At 45.2% G+C, this 20845-nt stretch overlaps 1 protein-coding gene across 2 annotated transcripts; it reads right to left on the bottom strand.

Annotated features, from left to right (window-relative positions):
* Positions 1 to 650: 650 nt before the first annotated feature.
* On the bottom strand, positions 651 to 12942 carry LOC131810436 (cytochrome P450 4A11-like). Of its 2 annotated transcripts, XM_059138401.1 has the most exons (12): positions 12657 to 12938; positions 9123 to 9264; positions 8147 to 8191; positions 7566 to 7693; positions 6483 to 6607; positions 5960 to 6114; positions 5424 to 5530; positions 5142 to 5332; positions 4912 to 5045; positions 3998 to 4062; positions 3777 to 3853; positions 651 to 1010 (listed from the first exon to the last, which is right to left on the bottom strand). In XM_059138401.1, the coding sequence occupies exons 1-12, from the start codon at positions 12849 to 12851 to the stop codon at positions 842 to 844; spliced, it is 1533 nt and encodes a 510-aa protein (XP_058994384.1). In that variant the 5' UTR covers positions 12852 to 12938; the 3' UTR covers positions 651 to 841. The 2 variants fall into 2 exon arrangements, 1 of the variants encoding a protein (XP_058994384.1); XR_009345577.1 differs by lacking the exon at positions 651 to 1010 and having other exon boundaries at positions 3789 to 3853; positions 4912 to 5062; positions 12657 to 12942.
* Between the last annotated feature and the right edge of the window lie 7903 nt (positions 12943 to 20845).

Raw genomic sequence — 20845 nt, forward strand, 5'->3', positions numbered from 1 at the left:
CAGGGAGAAGAGAGAATACCCTCAAATGACTGCTTCCTGGTTGGGGAAAAGGATCAACACACATTCAATTGTGTAAAGGTTAGTTGGTAGACGTGTGACTTTATTATACTTAATTTTCAGAGTATGGTTTAATGGAATGTATGAATGATAAGAGGACAAATGGTGACTGTGATGAGTAGCATTATGTGTCAACTTGGATTGGCTGGAGTCCCCATTATTCAATTAAACAAAAGTCTAGATGTTGCACCAAAAATTTCATGGGTACTGTTAGCATCTGTAATCAATTGCATTTAAGAACAGCATATTTCCTTGATAAATGAGGAGGCCTCTCAGTGAATAGCCTTAAGAGCAGACATTTAGAAGGTAGAAAATACAAGAGAAGAGACTCTCCCTTAGAGGTTCTGTAATACCTTTATTGTGCCAGGGAGACCCATTTCCTATTTATGATCTCCTAAGCAACAAGATCATCAGCTTGTGCTCTTTTAAGGAACCAAGCCTGTTTAATGCAGTTAAGCAGCAAGGAACACACAACCAGGCAGACAGGAACAGCAACAGGGAGAGAGCAGACAGCCTGGGGGACAGGCAGCTGATCATGACTTACATGGATAGTCAGAGCTACAGCTGGGTAGGAGAAAGGTAACGGGCAAACAGGTAGAAATCTTGGGAAAGGGTGAGATGGAGAAGGGCAGACACTCTGATGCACAAGAGGAGGAGAGCAGGAGGCTGGCAGTGGGCAGAGTGAAAGCAGGAAGTGGGCAGAAGACAGCAGACAGGAGAGACTGACAGGAAGACATGATGGCAGGCAGGAGGCCCTTGGGGCTCGCCCTTGGCCCCACAAGAGTTAGAGGAGCTTCCTGAGATGCAGGTGGATCCCATTCTTGGACATCAGCACAATTCTTGGAGTGGGAACAGGGACCCTGAAAGGATCTGGTGCCAGCTCAAAGCGGAGCAGGGTCAGGGCCACTGCCACCTTCATCTCGTACATGGCAAACTGCTTCCCGATGCAGTTCCTGGGTTAGGGAGGGAAAAGGAAATGAGAAGTGGCATCAACCCCCCAGCCAGGAACAGCACTTTCAGGGCCCTCCTGCATGGGTCCAGCCTAGATCCATTTTCCTCAAGACACACGCACATCTCTACATGTACGTACCATTGCTCATTTCACACTCTCTCTTTGACCTTTGACAAAGCCTACACTCTTCCAGGATTAGCTCCTACTCCTATCTGTGCTCTCAGTAGGCCTGAAATCCCGTTACAAGAATGTCAGCACCTTGAGCCTCAGGGCCAAGTCAAGGGATCAGTAAAACAATTAATTATTAAGTTGTTCACTCTGCACATGCCATTTCTGGTTTCACAATGCAGAGCAGGACAGGGCACCAGAGGTGGTGGGCTGGGCCATCCTTCAGGCCCTAACCATCTGGGGCACACAGGGGTCCAGATCCTCAGAGTAAGGACAAGGCAGAGTTGGGTAAGGAAGTCAGTGTGGCACAGAGAATATTCTGCAGGGGCAGAGCCTGAGTGATGCTCAACTTGCTGCACCATCTGCTTGCCAGGTTGTGCCCAGACTCCTGCCTCCCCTTCGGCCCCTCAGTTAACCAGCTGCTATAGTCTTCCAATTCTACTGCAGAAATGTCTCTGCTTGCCATCCCCCTACCTCCTCACCCAGACTTTTCTGTCTCCTGCCTTCACTTCCTCTCCTGAAGCCCCAGCCAGGCTCAGAGCCTCCCATGCCCTCCATCACAGGTACAACATGTCCACATGCCTCAGCTGACATCAAAGTCCTCTCTCGGTTGTTGGCTATCTCAGCTTTTCACCTGTTCAACTCCTCCTCTTCCCAGCTCAGCTCCCACTGAGGAGAACCAAGAGAATGCCCTCTCTCCACCTCTGCCTGTCACATGCTTAAGTCTAAGGGCAATGCCAGCCTGCCCTCACCCCCACCTCTGCCCACTGTGCCTCATCATTCCTGGACCCTGACATCACCCTAATACTTTACTCAAGGACACATCACTTTCCAGAGTTGGACAGTGCCAGGAACATAGAGTTTCCTACAGTTGGGTCAATTAGTAAATGAGTGAGTTAATGAAAAGGATGGAAGGAAGGAAGGAAGGAAGGAAGGAAGTAAGGAAGGAAAGAAAGAAAGAAGAAAGTGAGAGAAAGGAAGAAAGGAAGGAAGAAGGGAGGGAAGAAACTCAGTCTCTTTTGAGTGGAGGCATTAATTTCTTGACTGTGAACTCCTGGAGGCAAGGGCACAATGCCATCTCATAACAGAGGACTTGGCACACAGAGACAGACTTAATAGGCAGTCTTAAAACTGAATGGTGTCTACTGAACTGAAAAAAAAAACCCACCTTGAATGGAATAAAATATGAGTAACCATTAATTCTGAGCTAGGACCTGAGCTGTCTACCCCTCTCCTGTCTCTACTGGCAGCCACATGATTTGCACCAATGTCTAGGAGGAAGGACTCAATCCCAGTGAGAAACAAATCCTGGAGCCAGTATTTGGAAGCACAATTTGATTAAAGACGTTGTGTGAAATTGGGTTCACTCTGTATGTGAAGGATTGACAGATTCCTGTATTTGGAAAATAACATTTTTCTAGTAACTGCTTACAACGTTTCCTGCAGTTACTATTTATAGGACACTCTCAGCAGCATTGGAGGATTTCACAGCAGCCACTCTGGATAATAGTCATCCCACTGAACAGCCACCTCATGTGTGCTTTACATTTTACACACCAAGTAACCTTCAAATGCCACATTTCGTATATATACAACAAACTGGATTTTCTCCCAAAAGCAGTTTAATGTCCTATTTTTTAAATAATTGCCCATTTGATTGATTGGACTCTAAATGTAATCTTAAGGTATGTAGAGCCCAGTTCAGATGTACCGATTGAACAACTGGGAAAATTATCAAGTGTACATGACCAGTACCATAGAGTCAATAATTCATTTGGTTGGTGAAAATATAGCAACAACACAGATTAGTCAAGTATCTTATGAAGCCCCTAAGAGACAGTAGGAACATTTCCTGTGTATGGCTGAAATATTTGAGGCATGCAGGAAGCTGAGTATGGAAACACATGCAATGTAGTCAATGGTGCAGTGTGGAGGCAGAATGGGGAGTTGAGTAAAAAAGCCTGGTTTGAGAATGCGTGCAAAAGAAATCTTTTTGATCCATTCATCTGTTGATGGACATCTAGGTTCTTTCCATAGTTTGGCTATTGTGGACATTGCTGCTATAAACATTCGGGTGCATGTGTCCCTTTGATTTGGTGAGTGCTGTGAAGTGTGTAAACCTGGTGATTCACAGACCTGGGGATAAAAATATATGTATATAAAAAATATATGTTTATAAAAAATAAAAAATAAAAAAAAAAAAAAAAGGAAAAAAAAAAAAATAAAAAAAAAAATAAAAAAAAAAAAAAAAAAAAAAAAGAAATCTTTTGATTCACTCCTGACTTTGATATCGACAACACTTGGAAATAACATGTGAGAAAATCTAATTCTGTAGAGTCATACTCATAAAATGAAAAACTCACAAGAATACGCTGAGCTATGGAACACCCACTGATACTGAATTGTGGCTGGAGATTGTGTAAGAGCAATGGTTCAAAGTCCCCATGGCGTTCAATGATTACCAACTTTCTTTGCATAGAGACCCACACCTCCCTCCCAGCACTCCAACATGCCAGGACATATCTACAGAAACCCACATAAATATAGCAGGTCACAAGCCTCAGCCACCCCTCCTCCTGTCCTGATACAAGTGCCTCACCTTGATCCTCCTGAGAAGGGCAGGAAAGCATGGCTGTGGCGAGAGGAATCTGTTGCAAACCGGGAAGGGTCAAACACCTGAAGAGGGAGCACCAGGGCCAGTACAAGTGTGGTCAAGCCCTTCCTTCCAATCATCCAAGGAACAGCACTCCCAGAGGTGGGCCAGGAAGAGAGTTTGGTCTGGAGAGGTCATCCCACGTCCTCCTCCCAAGGTCATCATACCTCTGGGTTTGGCCACACCTTTGGGTTATGGTGAAGGGCATAAAAGGAGAGCGTCACCAAGAACCCTGTGGGGCAGAAGAAAGAAGACTGATCACACATGCCTGTGGAGCCCAGGTGCATCCACATACAACTTGGCACGCATCGTGAGAGCCTTTCTTATCACTGTGAATGGAATGACAGCATTGCAGGAGAGGTATGCATGTGTGCACAGGTTGGTAGATTAACCATGACCAGGCTGAAAAGCAGGGAAGAACTAGAGGCTTACTTTTTGGAGCAACTCATGGGACAACTCACATCAAGTACCATCCATGAGCCCTTGGGGAATATCCATGAACACCTCCATACTCACAACAACCCTCCAGTGAAGGCTCACATCTCCATTGTTCCATGAGGGACCTGAGCCTCAAAGAGGCTGAGCAACTTGACTCTGACTACCCAGCTAGGATGTGGCAGGGCTGGGATTCAGAGTAGAGGGGAGCCGAACAGTGGCTTCCAGCCATGGCAGAAATATCAGATCTGGTCATCGCTACTCTCTGCCATCATCCTGAGGGCTCCCTGGAGACTGGACGATCTGAGCCATGATGGTGAATTCTCTGATCTTTCTCAGACCCTATAAGGAAAGACCGCCTATCTCCCTGCTCTGCCTTATGGTCTCTCAGGCACTCAAATCTCATAGTATGAAAACATTAGGTCAAAACCCAAAGCTACATTCAGAGGCTGTCATGTATTTGTTTTTTGGATTAAACTCTGTGGGAATCATACCGTATACATCATCTGAACAACAGGAAATACTGGTTTTCTTGAGGGAGAAATGACTCTGAAAGACATGCACCAACGGCCCAGAACATGCGGATTTCTGACCTCGCACACATTCCTGTCAAGTATTTATGGAGGGAGACTGGGGAAGTTCACACCTTTGGGTAAGGAACGTCCATCAGGAAAGGTGATGGGCTTGCTGAGCTCTCTGCCAACACTTGGAACTGGTGGATAGAGTCGCAGTGCCTCCTTGATGCACATGGTGGTGTAGGGCATCTGGTCCAGGTGGCCCCTAAAACAAAGCTGTCCCTGAAGGGCAGGCAAGGTCCTGGCAACCAGGGAATTCTCTACTTGAGGGGAAAATGCCTCCCGTCTCATGAGCACTCACCAGGTAATGGAGGCACCGTCCCCCAGGAGGCTCTGGATCTCCTCCCGGCATTTCTGCTGATGCTCTGGATGTGTGGCCAAAGCATAGAGGATCCAGGAGATGCCACTGGCTGTGGTATCATGGCCCTCAAACATGAAGGTGTCCACTTCCGCACGGAGGTCCTTATCAGAAAAGCTGCTCCCATTCTCCATCTGGGAAGACATGGAGAGAGGGCAGGGTTTGAGTTTGACCCCCTCCTCCTCACTTGTGAGCTAAGCCTCAGGCCCTTCCTGCCACACTCACTTGGGCAAAGAGGAGGATGTCCAGGAAGTCCAAGTGCCTCTTGCTCTTGACCTTCTCTAGGTTTCCCTCCTCTTGCAGCCTAGCCTTTCTCAGCTTGATCACTTGGTCTGTCCAGAACAGTGTTCCCAGGCAGAGCTGAATGCTCTGAGTGCCCAGACACAGACACTCACAGTAGCCCCAGTCAGGGTGCCAGGTGGATCAGGAGGAGTGTGGGAGTGGGTGTGTTTCTCGAGGTGGGAGCTCTAGCACCAGGTGCTTGCAGGCCATCACTCCCCTCAACGGCACAGCCCAAGGAGGCTCTGCTTGAATGCTGCTGGCAGGGGCTCTCATTCAGCCTTCACCCATGGGGTGACATATGTAGCTGCTTGCATAGCACCTGGCACCCTAACCCCTGCACCAGAGGAGTTCCCGGGTGGGTGGGAACTTCCCAGGTCCTGGTTGGGCAGCCCGGGGCAGGACTCAGCTTGAGGGTCAGGGCCAGTCCCTTTGGGATGTGCCTGATGAAGGAGGGGAGCTTCCCAGAGGGCAGATACAACCTGTGTGTTGATGAGCAAGCTGGCAGGCCCGGTGGTTCCAGCGGCCTTCAGTGGTCAGCCTGTAGATGATGTCTTTCTGGTAGAAAACATTCCTTACCCGGGAAAGCACCAGGTTGTTCAGGTCCCGAATGGCTTGAAGGTAGGACTGGGAGTACCTGAAAAGGGAGGATGCAGAATGGACTGGATGGAGGGAGGCATGTGACCTGGAGTGTGGTGGTCCTGTGTATGGAGCATTCCTCAATTAACGGGACAGGCAACTCTAGGCATTTGTCATGTCGTTCTTATACCCTCGAGACTCTTAGCCCTTTATGAGGGTCATGGGCGTCCAGGTTTCTTCCTGGGGCAGGAAGCAGGGTCTGTGCCTAATGAAGGCTTAGCATGGGCTTAATCTGACTGTGGCCTGGGGCTCTCTGCAGAATGTGACTCTTTGGACTGGTAAACATCCAAGCTGTGCTAACTGCCTTTCAGATAGTCCATCCCAGTTGGTAAGAAATAGGACCCTGCAACTAAGGATTTCACTGACCTATCTGCCTGTTGGTTGTCCTGGTAGCTGAAGGCACACTTCATAAGGGTGTCCAAAGTCATCATGGAGATGTGTCCAAAGATCTCCAGAGATGAGTTCTGGCTGAGGAGCTCCTCCCATTTTCCCTGTGGTAGAGGGACACATGTATCTTTCGCTACTCCTCCAGAAGGCCCATGCTGACAAGGCTAGAAGCTGTATCTGCCTCTCCAAATATTCTGATGTGATGTCCTCACTTTCTAATGCAGTTGTGTTTCATCAGCTTAGGACCATAGAGACATGTGTTTGTAATATTTTCTCAGAATGTAGTCTGAGAAAGTTAATTGTTATTTAATTAATCATGATCTCTTACCATCTGACTTAGAAAGAAGTTTGGTGGTAACCACCTTTTAGAGGAACAGAAAAAATTGTTTCTCAGGGAACTAAGGGGCAACATTTTGTGTCTTGGGTTGATGCTCACATGAAAAACAGGTGAAGTCCCAATTTAGGGAGCAGGGGTCAAGGCAAAGGAAAGATCAAGGAACTAAGACTGGGGTTTCTGAAGAAGGGATATCAGGGACTTCAGTTCGTCCTATTCAACAAATGTCAGCTGAGCACAGTGTGTGAGAAATAAGGTCAGGCTCAGAGGTGATGTTATGGCAAGGCCCAGCCCCGGAGGGTAGAGACTTGGTCTCCATTTCCCTCCATGGAGTGGTTAAAATCCCATCAGAAGCCCTCAGTCACAACCCAGAGCCCACCTGAGTGACATTTCTGGATGTCCACCTTGCCACTGAAGCTGCTACTGTCCAGGCTAGCCAGGGGTAGTTTGTCCTGTTGTCTAGGGGCATTGACTACTCTTCCTGTCCAGTCAAAGACATGGAAGTGGGACAAGAAGAGACCCTTTATTCACCATGACTATCTCTCCTGTGGGCGGTGAGCAAAGAGTGGATGAAAATGGTGCCTGGGTGTTTCCCCATCCCATCCGTCCTCAGGGGGCCCTATCTCATAGTATGGTATAAATGGGTGAATCCAGGGGCCATGTCTAATGGATGTCTGAGGGACACAGAGTGGACTTTGAGTGTGCAGGTGAGCAGCGGTTGAACTTACCAGCATCACTTGGACAGAGTCGGCCATGAGCCCCACATAGGGCTTCAGGATGTCATAGTGGAAGGCTGGGGTCAGCATTCTCCGGTGCTGGAACCACGTCTGCCCATTCAACAGGAGCAAACCATACCCTGGACCACAATGGATGTGGGGGGTGGGGAAGGAACCTCTCAAGAGTTGACTGGGGACAACTGGGGAGATACCCAGGGTGTCAGAAGAAGGGCATCCTGGGCAAGGCAGGAAAGGACAGTGCATGTCAGGAAGGGGACTTCCCAAACCCTGCTGCACAGCTGTGAGATTGAGGTTGAAACAGAGCAGCACTGGTTAATGGAGGACTTCAATGAAAAGTTAGTTTGAGATCATTATGGAGGACTGAGAAGTGATGTGGGAGAAAATGAGCTGCAGGAGAGCTCCCCTTCCATTAGGAAGGGGTGAGGTTTTTATCTGAAGAAGAGAGAGGAAGCTCAATTCAGAGTTGATGGAGTGACTGTGGTGCTGGTCACCTCGTATTTGTCTGGGTCAAATGGATATTTGTTGGCAACCTAAGCAGAAGGTGAACTGTAGTCCTTGTTAAATATACTTACCTATCCAGGGAGCCATGAATCTGTAGGAACTATCGGACTTTGGGTCTGAAAGTAAGAAAGGCATTACAGGAAACTGGAGGTGACCAACGAAGACAGGCTGCCCCCAGGAGATAACTGGGGTCTAGACCATTGTCCCCCATCCCTTCCTGATGATTGTCAGTTGGCAGTTTGTGTCAACCCACGTCCCACTTGCCTTCCAACCAGGACTCTCTGTCTTTCCTGATAGTTACTATAGGCTCGGGAAAGCAGACTGAGTGTCCCACCACAGAGCCCTAGGGAGTAGGAAGTTCAATCAGTAAGAAATATAGCTTCTGTCCTCAGTGCTAGTGAGAAGACAGTAGCTTGTTCAGTGGGTTTTTTGTTTGTTTTGTTTGTTTGTTTGTTTTCTTACTTTTTTTGTTTTCTTTTTTGATTTTTGATTTTTTTGTGGTGGCTCAGTCATTCCACATGGCATTCCACATGGCAGCACAGGCAACAGATCGGGGTTCCACGCAAGCCATCATGAATAAGAAATTGTCTTGAGTTCTGGGATCACACCATTGTGGTGAAGAACGTTAGAAAGAAAGAAGGAAAGAATCAAAGGTGGAAAGAATGAAAAGTGGAAAGGAGAGAATGAAAGCAGGATGGAAGGAGGAGAGAGGGAAGGAAGGATGGAAGGAAAGAAGGAAGAAGGGAAGGAGGGAAGGAAGGAAGGAAATTTAAAAAGAATGAAAGAAAAAGAAAGAAAAATGAAAGAAGGAAGGAAGGAAGGAAAGAAGGAAGGAGAAAGCAAAAGAGGTAATTTCTTACACATATTTATACTTTCAAATTGAGTAACTGTATTTGGGTTTCTGCGGGTTCTTTGGCTAGAAGAATGGCAGGTAGAGGATCAGATATTTATGACTGAGCCAACAGTCTCCCCTGAAATGTCACAGTACCCCAGGAATGTATCCAAGAGGGAAGAACCACTCCAACAGACAAGTGGGTTTGCACTCACCTGATCGCCCCAGGATCACCTTCATGTAGTCTGGGTCATAGACTATGAGGCTAACCCTGCTCCCCCATAGCCAGCGAGGACTGGCGCATGGATATTTCTCTGCCCTTTTCTGAAGCTCTTGTAGCTCCTGACCATTTTGGAGCTGTAACCAAGGGAAAGACAAATCAATAAAACCTTGCTTCCTCTTTAGGTCCAGTGCTTAGAGAGGGGGTGGAGGGTAGGATGTCCACAGGAAGATAGCTCTGGATATCGGCAGTGATTAGGAGTTTGGAAATGTTTCTGATGAGCAAGGCTCTGATAGGGATTCCAGATTCATGGAACTTGTGCTCTAATGGGAATAGAGGTGGGGAAGTCAATCATGCTTATACTGAGATGTGATGTCCAATGACTTAAAGAGGCTTCTCTGTGCTCCCAGGTCATGTCTATCGCTGCGGCTGCCCTTTTCCTTGGATCCAGTGCAGGGATTGCATAGTGGGAGCCTCTTACCATGAAGCTATGTTACCTCATCCTCCAGGGTTCCTCAAACCTGTGCTGCAGGTGCTCCTGGGGAATCCTGTTTCAGCACAGCTGCCTGCCTCCTTTCCAATTGCTTGGTTGGCTTCCAGAAACTCCTGCTCCTGGGTTGTGTCAGTAGTTCCTCTGGGGACCCCAAGGAACTAGATGGTGTTCTGCCTGGTAGTTCCTCTCTCTCTGGGTCACTCTGACACCCACTGGTCTGTCAGCTTTCCAGACCAACTGCTTGGGACAGCCATCTCATCCTGAGCAGGTGTGGCCAAGGCCAGGTCAGACTCTTGTAGAGGAGATGGTGTCCATAGTTTCAGTGGCAGTAACTCTATAGGATGATACTCAGTGTCTACTGGCTTTTAAGCTGTGGCCACTCACACAGGAAGTGCTCCATGACAGCTGTTTAACTTGGTTCCTCAAGGGAGGTGGGGTCATAAAAATGTCCCCAAAGTAGGATACCATGACAATGGACAGAAAATAAAGGGTCAGTACAGGCAATCAATTGTCAGGTGCTGTGGGCTGTGCTGACCTGTGGTCTCCAAGACAGGGGGGAGGATCTGGGAAAAGATGAAGTTGTTCAGTCATGGATTTCCAAACAAGAGTTCCCCTTTCATGGTTCCTGACTGATTTCAGCCCTATTTAGTGCAGGTTTGGTAACCTACAAACATGCTTGTCCTTTTGGGCATTACCATTATATTTAATTTTTATAAGTAGAGAATAACTGTGACCTTAATCTGTGCCAGGTGACATTCGGAGATCAGTATAACTCACACAGGACTATACTCATCATCATCATCTTCATCCCCACTTTACAGATGAGGAAACAGAAGGATAGAGCAAGTATTTGAAGTATGTGGCAGAGCTAGGGTAGAATCCAGGTAGCTGGGCTCGAGCCCGTATGCTTTCCTCTCTCACTTGTCAGTTGTCACCTGAAAGATTAGCTTTAACCTACTGCACATGGCAATCTAATCCCTGACTTAGCCAATAACAGGGGTATCGAATAAATGAAGTCTCAGATTTGTAGGAGGAAAAAAAACTGGCTGCAATATATTAGGCCAGCAGAAGCTGAGGGCTGATTGTGCACAGGGGAATAGGAGTTATGATCCCTAACTTAGCCAATAACAGAGGTATCAAATAAATGAAGTCTCAGATTTGTAGGAGGAAAAAAAAACTGGCTACAATATATTAGGCCAGCAGAAGCTGAGGGCTGATTGTGCATGGGGGAATAGGAGTTATGGAAGTAGAACTTGCGTGCTTACACAGTCTCCATACCATCCATGTAATGGGAGTCAGTGGAAGAAATGTTAGTGGTTGCTTAGGTCAAATCCTAGCTCAGAAAGGTGACAACTGCATCTAACAAAAGGTCACAATTTCTCCAAATGGACAATCTGGAAGTCATCAGTGCAATAATCTGCATGAAGAAACTGGCCTATGACTGTCTCCTTGTGGCTGATGTGAAGTTTCTGTCTTTGGCTCCATTCAGCTGAAATTGCTTGGCCTCCTCAGCAACATCCCCGGGCTAGGCTTGTTCAATCCACACAACACAAGACAGCCCCTCCTCACATGCCCCCACTTACTGATTCCCCTGCTGAAGGACCAGTACTGACAGAGCTGGAGAGTAAGTACCATCTCCAATCTAGCTGCAAGCTGCTCCTTCCTCTGTCATTCCATAACCTGCTCAGGCATCTCTTGGGGTCAGCTCTGTGCTGGTAACTGGGTACTGGAAGGGGGTGACATCCTTAGCCCAAAGAACCCACAGTACTGTGGTTGGGGAAGGAGAACTAGGAGGTAAACAGATTCTTTTAATGGTGCAACTCAATGTCAATACTCTATCTGCCCCATCCTGGAAAACTTCTCTCTCATGAGTGCCAGTAACTTGTCAGGGTTTTAACACTGAAATCACCAGTCTGGAATATCTCATAGTCTCAGGCAAACCAAGCTGGTTGGTTCCTTGCACTCGACATGACACCCCAATCTGGCAGGTGAGCCTATTTTCCAGGGACCTGACGCCTGATTCCTGTCTATGGTCTCCATAAGCTGTGAACCCCTCTGCTGTCTGTGTTCCCAAGCAGCTCAGGGCTAGGCTTCGAGGATGGGATTGAGTGGCCAAGGCAGGGAAGGATCAGGAAGGGTGTTCTGAGAGAGGAGCTGGGGCTCCTCAGGAGGGGGAAGACTCGGGAAGGAACAGCCATCATCGTTAAGGTGCCATGTAACCGTCTCTCAAAACAAAGTAGTGCGTAAAATATAACCCATGAGAAATTGAACTAGCCTGGCAAGCATTCCTAAATGTTACCTTAAGAAGAGCATGCATTAGCAACAGTTCTCTGGGGGAGAGGATGATTTACGTCTTGGAAGCCGGGCAGCTGGGAATGCCTGGTCCCGCTTAGGGTGGAACACCGCCTGCTTCATTTTTGGATGTTATTCCCTGCCTAGGGACAACCTACCCTTAATCAGTTATCAAGATAATCCCCTTAAATGTGCTTGTTCCATTATAAATTCTATACTGCTTAAACATATATATCCTACTCGCCTTGCTTATCTATAAGATTTGAAATCAATGTATAACTATATTCTTTCTATTCATCTACAAAGCATATGGTTAATGTATAACCCTCTTCTGTTCCTTTGTTAGTTGTTATCTTGTTTCTAATAAACATGGGATTGAGGAGTTGTTTGGGGCGACAGTCTTCTCTACTGTCAACCCCTGCTCCCTTTCTCTTGCAGCTGACTTATTTTTACCACATTCTCCGGTGCACACTCAGGAAGCGGCAGGGCAGGACTGCATTACAGCCTGCAGATCTACTTAAGGAAAGAGGGTGAGACCAGCCTGAGGGCACCATCAAAGGCTTCCTTCCAGAAGGGAGCTCCTGGGATGGAATGAGGAGCCAAGATCTGAGCAGTAAGCTGGGTGTTCCCCTAAGGCACATGTGCTAGTCAAATGAGAAGCCTATGTGGGATGCATCTGCTGACCAAGATGATGCTCCAAGCCCTGGACGCCCACACTTCCCACTCCTCTCCAGCCCCTCTTACCTCATGCATGTGCCCAAAGAGCCAGTGGGAAGGAGGGGACGGGAACTCCTGGACTGCTCTGAGCAGCCACCGCCTGTGCAGGTACAGCTGTGCTGCCTTGAGCAGCAGCAGAACCAGCCCTAGCACGGAGGCCACTTGCAGGAGCCCAGAGACACTGCCCAGGGTTCTGGTGACACTCAGCACAGAGGCACTCATGGTGCAGGTGCTGCTGGATCACTGACTCTCCCTGACTGTTGGGGACCTCCCCTGAGCATCCCAGCCCAGACAGTCAGGGGAGGATTGCCCTGCCCACCTGGAGGGAGGGTGAAGGTTGAGGGCAGGGCTTAGACTGGACTTCTAGAGTTCATTAACTCTGAGGATGTTAATGGGAAACTGTGGGAGGAAAGCTTTGTCAGCAGACAGCCATAATGGCTGGGTACATTCCCGCTTGGCTCTTCTCCCTGTTACTCAACAAATATTTTAGGAGCACCTACTCTGTGCGAGGCAGGGGCTATATGCTGGGACACAGCTGCCAGCAAACATGAATCCTGACAGCAGACATGAATCCTGAGCACAAAAACTTCACAGTCTAGCTTACCAAATGTTCAGGAAGTGGGTTTGGTTTGATTATTATCCCATTTCTGAGAGGAAAACACTTAAAGAGAGCTAAGGTCATGTGACCAGAGGAAAACCACCATTGAGAGTGTTAGCTGGGGTTAGAGTCAGGGTTTCCAAACTGTCTGTCTCAACTGCTTCTGCATTATTCCCCACACTTGTCGAACTCCACAATTCAGTGATCTGGGTTGACTATGCCTGCTGGCAGAGCCCTGGCCTCACACTCAGGAGGCCCAGTACAGGGCTCGCTCATGACATATGAAGCCGGCCAGTCATACTCTCTGTGCCTCAGGTTCTCCTTCTGTAAGGGGGTAATTATCCCTTTCCCAAGGTCCTCCCTGGAATGCTCATTCAGTTACGCATTTACTCACTCCGCACTCAGCAAATGTTTCCTGAGCTCACATTCTGGGAGGTAAAGGCAGAGAAGTAACATAGTACAGGAAAACATGATAAGGTCTGTACTGAAAGAATGAATAAGGGGGTGGGCCCACCTAGGAAGGAGACAGCTAAAAACAAGTATGGGATCCTGAAGGGTGAATAAGGTTTCACCAGGTGAAGAATGTTAGGGAGAGGGATAGGCACTGACTGCTCATGGAGAGCATATGAAAGCACATCTGAGGAGGACAAGTAGGTATCTCAGCTTCACTTTATTCCTGATTCTCTTTACCCAAATTGACTCCAAGCCCATAACTCTGAAAGGAAAACAAGATGTTTTTGTCAGGAGTTCTTTGGAAGGCAGCTTTTCTTCCTGCCTTGTTCCTCACCATCCACCTTGTTATTCCTACACCCTCCTCCTGTGGCCGACCTTGTGACAGGAGAATTATTACATAACCCATGGGGCCACAGTTCTCTCCATTTCCCCCTAAGTCCTGGGCTCCTGTCCAAACCCAAGTGTATGTAACCTCGTTACCCATGCCTTTCAACTTCCCTCCATTTCTATGCTTACTTACCACCCCTTTCTGGCCCAGGCCCAGGGACTCTGGAGCCTGACTCCTTCCTTTGCTTGGATCAGTACCAGCTTTGTACTTAGCACATGAGGGGCAGTTGTGGAGAGAGCTTGGAAGTGGGACAGCCTGGGTTGTAATTCTGGGCTTAACTCCAGGTTTGCCTCCCCGAGTCCTAGGTTTCCTCTACAGATCTGGGTGCATAATGCTTGGTAATAGGTAGCATTGAGTGAGGGCTTACTAAATACATTCTAGACACTGAGGAAGGAACTTTATGTGTTTTCCCTACAACACTCCTACAAAACAGATTTTTTAAAACCCTGAAGTGTCAGCATGGGAAGACCCTCCTCAGGGGCAGGGGAGCAAGTCCACACTAAGATGGGCCCTTTAAGATTTGGAGTTTTTTGTTTTGTTTTTAAAGATTTTATTTATTTATTTGAGAGAGAGAGAGGGAGAGAGAGAGAGAGAAAATGCATGAGCAGAGGTGTGGTGGGGTAAGGGAGAAGCAGAGGCAGAGGGTAAAGCAGACACCCTGCTGAGCAGGAAGACTGATGCAGCGCTTGATCCCAGAATCCTTGGATCATGACCTGAGCCAAAGGCAGTCCCTTAATCTACTGACCTACACAGGAACCCCAGGATTTGGAGTTTTGACCCTCAACTCTATGGCCAACCAATCATTGACAAGCAAGAAAGAATATCCAGTGGAAGAAAGACAGTGTCTTCCACAAATGGTTTCAACGAAGGTACATTGAACAGCCACATGCAGAAGAATTAAACTGGACCACTTCCTCATACCATAATGCCACAATAAACTTAAAATGGATGAAAGACCTAAATGTGAGCTAGGAATTTATCAAAACTGTAGAGGAGAACAAAGGGAGCAACCTTTTTGATCTCAGCCACAACAATGTCTTCCTAGACACATTTTTAAAGGCAAGGGAAACAAAAGGAAAAATGAACTCTTGGGACTTCATTGGGATAAAAAGTTTTTGCACAGCAAAGGAAACAAAACTAAAACGCAACAGATGGAATATGAGAAATTATTCACAAAGGACATATCAGAGAAAGGACTATTATCCAAAATCTATAAAGAACTTATTAAACTCAACATCCCCCAAAACAAGAAATCCTGTCAAGAAATGAGCAGAAGACATGTGGCGACATTTCTCCAAGAAAGACATAAAAATGACTAAGAGACTCATGTAAGGATGCTCAACATCACTCTTCATTAGGGATACACAAATCAAAACCACAATGAGATACCGCCTCACACTAGTCAGAATGGGATAATTAACAATTCAGGAAACAAAAGATGTTGGCAAGGATGCAGAGAAAAGAATCCCTCTTATACTCTTGGTGGGAATGCAGTACAACCACTCTGGAAAAAAAGTCAGAGGTTCCTCAAGAAGTTAAAAATAGAGCCACCCTTTACTAGGTATTTAGTCAAAGGATACATGCAAGGTGATTTTAAGAGCACATGTACCCCAATGTTTATAGCAACATGTCCACAATAGTGCAAATATGGAAAGAGCCCAGATCAGCAGATGAATGGATAAAGAAAAAGTATATATAGGGGATGCCTGCGTGGCTCAGTTGCTTAAGCGGCTGCCTTTGGCTCAGGTCATGATCCCAGCGTCCTGGGATCAAGTCCCACATTGGGCTCCTTGCTCAGCAGGGAGCCTGCTTCTCCCTCTGCCTCTGCCTGCCATTCTGTCTGCCTGTGCTCACTCTCTCTTTTTCTGACAAATAAATAAAATCTTTAAAAAAAGAAAAAGAAAAGAAAAAGTATATGTATATATATATGTATATATATATACACACATATATATATAATGGAATATTACTCATCTATCAAAAAGAAATGAAATCGTGTCATTTACAATGATGTGGATGGAACTATTATACTAAGCAAAATAAGTCAGTCAGAGAAAGACAAATACTGTGTGATTTCTCTCATATGCGCTGATGGTAAGGAAAAATAAGATAAAAACAGAGAGAGAGACAAACCATAAGAGACTCTTAAGTATAGAGCACAAATTAAGGGTTGCTTGAGGGCAGGTGGTTGGGAAGTTGGGGTAATTAGGTGATGGGCATTAAGGAGGGACCTTGATGTAATGAGCCCTGGATTTCATACACAAGAATGATGTACTGATTTTACCCTTGAAATTCATAATACATATATGTTAACTAAATTGAATTAAAAAATTAAAAACAAACCAAAACAAAAACCAAAAACAAAGAAAAAAGAAGTAAGTAAATAAAGAAAATAAATCACATGGGGAAGGAAAAGAAATGGAGTTTTGAATCACAGCCACATGCCAGAGATTAAATGCAGAACACTGGAGCCCAGTGTGCCAACAGCCCTGCACATAAAAGGGGTGAGTGAGGGCAGGGATCTGATGGAGGCCTAGGACACAAAATGGAGATTACACACTTTTCTATGAGGGCTTCCTGAACAGTGGTAGGCAAGGGATACCCTTCCCCAGATTAGAAGGTGGGGTGGCACCACTTTCCCCCTTGTCACCAACATGGTTAGACTTCAATGAGTAACAGAGCACCCCAAGTGTTGGCTGGAGATGCTTACACCAAACCATGCTACCCTCCTCCTGTCAGGGGCATCTTTACTAGGGCAGGTCTGACTGTGAGCCAGCACATTGGGTCTCTCCCTCAGAAGATGAATGTAGTCCCCTGCTTATACCAAGCCTGATGACCATAGAGTGCTCCAAAGAATCAGTACAGTTCTGGTGGAAATAGGACCAGGCTTTCTTTCTTTCTATTATTTTCAATTTTTCTTTTTGTCTTTTTTCCCCCTTTGGAATCAGGCTTATGGTGTTTGTTTTGCTGTTGCTGTTGTTTTTGTCTCCTGTAATTTTTTTTTTAATTTAAATAAGGCTTCTTTTTCTTCTTTTTCTTTTTCTTTTTCTTTTCTTTGGACACAGGCTTATAGCTTTTGTTTGTTTGGTTATTGGTTTTCAAAGAGTTCCGAATGACAATTATCAAGGAGTTAGCTGGACTTGAAAAAAACATGAATGATACTACAGAATCCCTTTCTGAAGATATAAAATCCCTTTCTGGAGAAATAAAAGAACTAAAATCTAACGAAGTTGAAATTAAAGAAAAGCTACTAATGAGGTGCAATAAAAAATGGAGGCTCTTACTGCTAGGATTAATGAGGCAGAAGAGAGAATTAGTGGTACAGAAGACCAAATGATGGAGAAAAAAGAAGCTGAGAAAAAGAGAGATAAACAACTACTGAACCATGAGGGGAGAATTCGAGAGAGAAGTGATATCATGAGATGAAACAATATCAGAATAATTTGGATCCCAGGAGAAAAAGAAAGTGAGAGAGGGGCAGAAGGTATATTAGACCAAATTATAGCAAAGAATTTCTCCAATTTGGAGAAGGGAACAAGCATCAAAGTCCAGGAAGCACAGAGATCCCTCCTCAAAATCAATAAAAATAGGTCCATACCCTCTCACCTAATAGTAGAACTTACAAGTCTCAGTGACAGAGCTCAGGACAAGGAGTCTGTAACATACAACAATAGAAATATTAAATTGGCAACAAAGCTATCCACAGAGACCTGGCGGGCAAGAAAGGACTGACATGATGTATTCAGAGCACTAAACGAGAATAATGTGCTGCCAAGAATAGTATACCCAGCTAGGATGTCACTGCAAACAAGAGACATAAAAAGCATCTGGGACAAACAAAAACTAAAAGAATTTTCAAACACAAAAGAGACCTACAGGTAATTTTAGAAGGGGTCCTCTAAGCAGAGAGAGAGCCTAGAGGTAACAGACCAGAAAGGAACAGAGACAATTTACAGTAACAGTCACCTTACAGGAAGTATAATGTCACTAAATTCATATCTTTCAATAGCTACTCTGAATGTAAATATTTCTTTCTTGTTTTATTTTAAGTTAACATATAATGGATTATTTGCTTCAGGGGTACAGGGCTGTGAATGCCCCAGTCAAGAGACACAGGGTATCAGAATAGATAAAAAACCAAGACCCATCGATATGTTGTCTGAGAGAAACTCATTTTAGAACCAAAGACACCTGCAGATTTAAAGTGAGGGGGTGGAAAACAATTTACCATGCTAATGAACATCAAAAGAAAGCTGGGGTGGCAATTCTTATGTCAGACAAATTAGATTTTAAGCCAAAGACTAAAATGATAGATGAGGAAGGAGGCTACATCATGGTCCATCCAACAAGAAGATCTAACAATTTTAGATATCTATGCCCCTAACATGGGAGCAGCCAATTATATAAACCAATGAATAACAATATCAAAGAAACACATCAGCAATAATACAGTAAGAGTAGGGGACTTTAACACTCCCCTCACTGAAAAGTTCAGATCATCTAAGCAAAAGATCCACAAGGAAATAAGGGTTTTAAATGACACACTGGACCAGATGGACATCCCAGATATATTCAGAACATTCCATCCCAAAGCAACGGAATACACATTCTTCTCTAATGCCCATGGAACATTCTCCAGAATAGATCACATCACTCTATAGGCCACAAATTAGTTCTCAACCAGTACCAAAAGATTGGAATCATTCCCTGAATATTTTCAGACCACAGTGTTTTGAAACGAGAACTCAACCACAAGAGGAATGATGGAAAGAACTCAAATACACGGAGGCTAAAGAACATCCTACTAAAGAGTGAATGGAAATAGGGGCGCCTGGGTGGCTCAGTGGGTTAGGGCCTCTGCCATCGGCTCATGTCATGATCCCAGAGTCCTGGGATCGAGCCCCACATCAGGCTTTCTGCTCCACAGGGAGCCTGCTTCCTCCTCTCTCTCTGCCTGCCTCTCTGCCTAGTTGTGATTTCTCTCTGTCAAATAAATAAAATATTTTTTTTAAAAGAGTGAATGGAAATAAAAAGAAAAAAAGAAAAGAAAACACAACTGTTCAAAATCTTTGGGACACAGCAAAGGTGCTCCTGAGAAGAAAGTATATAGCAATACAAGCCTTTTTCAAGAAGCAAGAAAGGTTTCAAATACACAACCTAACCCTACACCTAAAGAGCTGGATAAAGAACAGCAAAGGAAACCTAAACCCAGCTGGAGAAGAGAAATAATAAAGATCAGAGCAAAAAACCAATGAAATAGGAATCAAAAGAATAGCAGAACAAATTAGCAAAACTAGGAGCTTGTCCTTTGAAAAAATTAATAAGATTGATAAACCCCTGGCCAGACTTCTCAAAAAGAAAAGAGAAAGGACCCAAATTAATAAAGTTATGAATGAAAGAGGAGAGAGCACAACTAACACCAAGGAAATACAAACAATTATAAGAACATATTATGAGCGTCAATACACCAGCAAATCTGACAATCTGGAAGAAATGGATGCATTCCTAGAGATGTATAAACTACCAAAACTGAACTAGGAAGAAATTGAAAGCCTGAACAGACCCATGACCAGTAAGGAGATTGAAGTAGTCATCAAAAATCTTCCAACAAACAAGTGCCCAGGTTCAGGCGGCTTCCCAAGAGAATTCTACCAAATATTTAAAGAAGAATTAATACCTAGTCTCCCGACACTCTTCCAAAAAAATAGAAATGGAAGGAGAACTTCCAAATTCCTTTTATGAGGCCAGCATTTTCTTGATCCCCAAACCAGACAAAGACCCCTTCAAAAAGGAGAATTACCGACCAATATCCTTGATGAACACAGATGAGAAAATTCTCACCAAAATAGGAGCCAATAGGATCCAACAGTACATTAAAAGGATTATTCACCATGACCAAGTGGGATTTATTCCTGTGTTGCAAGCTTAGTTCAACATCTGCAAATCACTCAATGTGATACAATACATTAATAAAAGAAAGAATGAAAACCATGTGATATTCTCAATAGATGCTGAAAATGAAAAAGCATTTGACAATGTACAGCATCCATTCTTTCTTTTTTTTTTAATGTGTGTGGGGATTCTCACTGATTTTTTTAAGATTTATTTTCAGCATAACAGTATTCATTATTTTTTCACCACACCCAGTGCTCCATGCAATCTGTGCCCTCTGTAATACCCACCACCTGGTACCCCAAACTCCCATCCCCCCACCACTTCAAACCCCTCAGATTGTTTTTCAGAGTCCATAGTCTCTCATGACTCACCTTCCCCTCCAATTTCCCCCAACTCCCTTCTCCTCTCTAACTCCCCATGTCTTCCATGCTATTTGTTATGCTCCACAAATAAGTGAAACCATATGATAATTGACTCTCTCTGCTTGACTTATTTCACTCAGCATCATCTCTTCCAGTCCCATCCATATTGCTACAAAAGTTGGGTATTAATCCTTTCTAATGGAGGCATAATACTCCATAGTGTATATGGACCACATCTTCCTTATCCATTTGTCCGTTGAAGGGCATCTTGGTTCTATCCACAGTTTGGCAACCGTTGCCATTGCTGCTATAAACATTGGGGTATAGATGGCCCTTCTTTTCACAACATCTGTATCTTTGGGGTAAATACCCAGGAGTGCAATTGCAGGGTCATAGGGAAGTTCTCTTTTTAATTTCTTGAGGAATCTCCACACTGTTCTTCAAATTGGCCTCACCAACTTGCATTTCCACCAACAGTGTAAGAGGGTTCCCCTTTCTCCACATCCCCTCCAACACATGT

The sequence above is a fragment of the Mustela lutreola genome, chromosome 10 (assembly GCF_030435805.1).
Source record: "Mustela lutreola isolate mMusLut2 chromosome 10, mMusLut2.pri, whole genome shotgun sequence".
Lineage (NCBI taxonomy): Eukaryota > Metazoa > Chordata > Mammalia > Carnivora > Mustelidae > Mustela > Mustela lutreola.

What these genes read in the sequence shown, in the direction of transcription:
- LOC131810436 (XM_059138401.1), bottom strand. Translation starts at nt 12,851, where the DNA reads ATGAGTGCCTCTGTGCTGAGTGTCACCAGAACCCTGGGCAGTGTCTCT. An exon ending in TCTTTGGGCACATGCATGAG is followed by an intron (nt 9,265 to 12,656) that starts GTAAGAGGGGCT and finishes CCTTGGTTACAG; the next exon opens with CTCCAAAATGGTCAGGAGCT. An exon ending in GCTTGCTCATCAACACACAG is followed by an intron (nt 5,531 to 5,959) that starts GTTGTATCTGCC and finishes TGTTCTGGACAG; the next exon opens with ACCAAGTGATCAAGCTGAGA.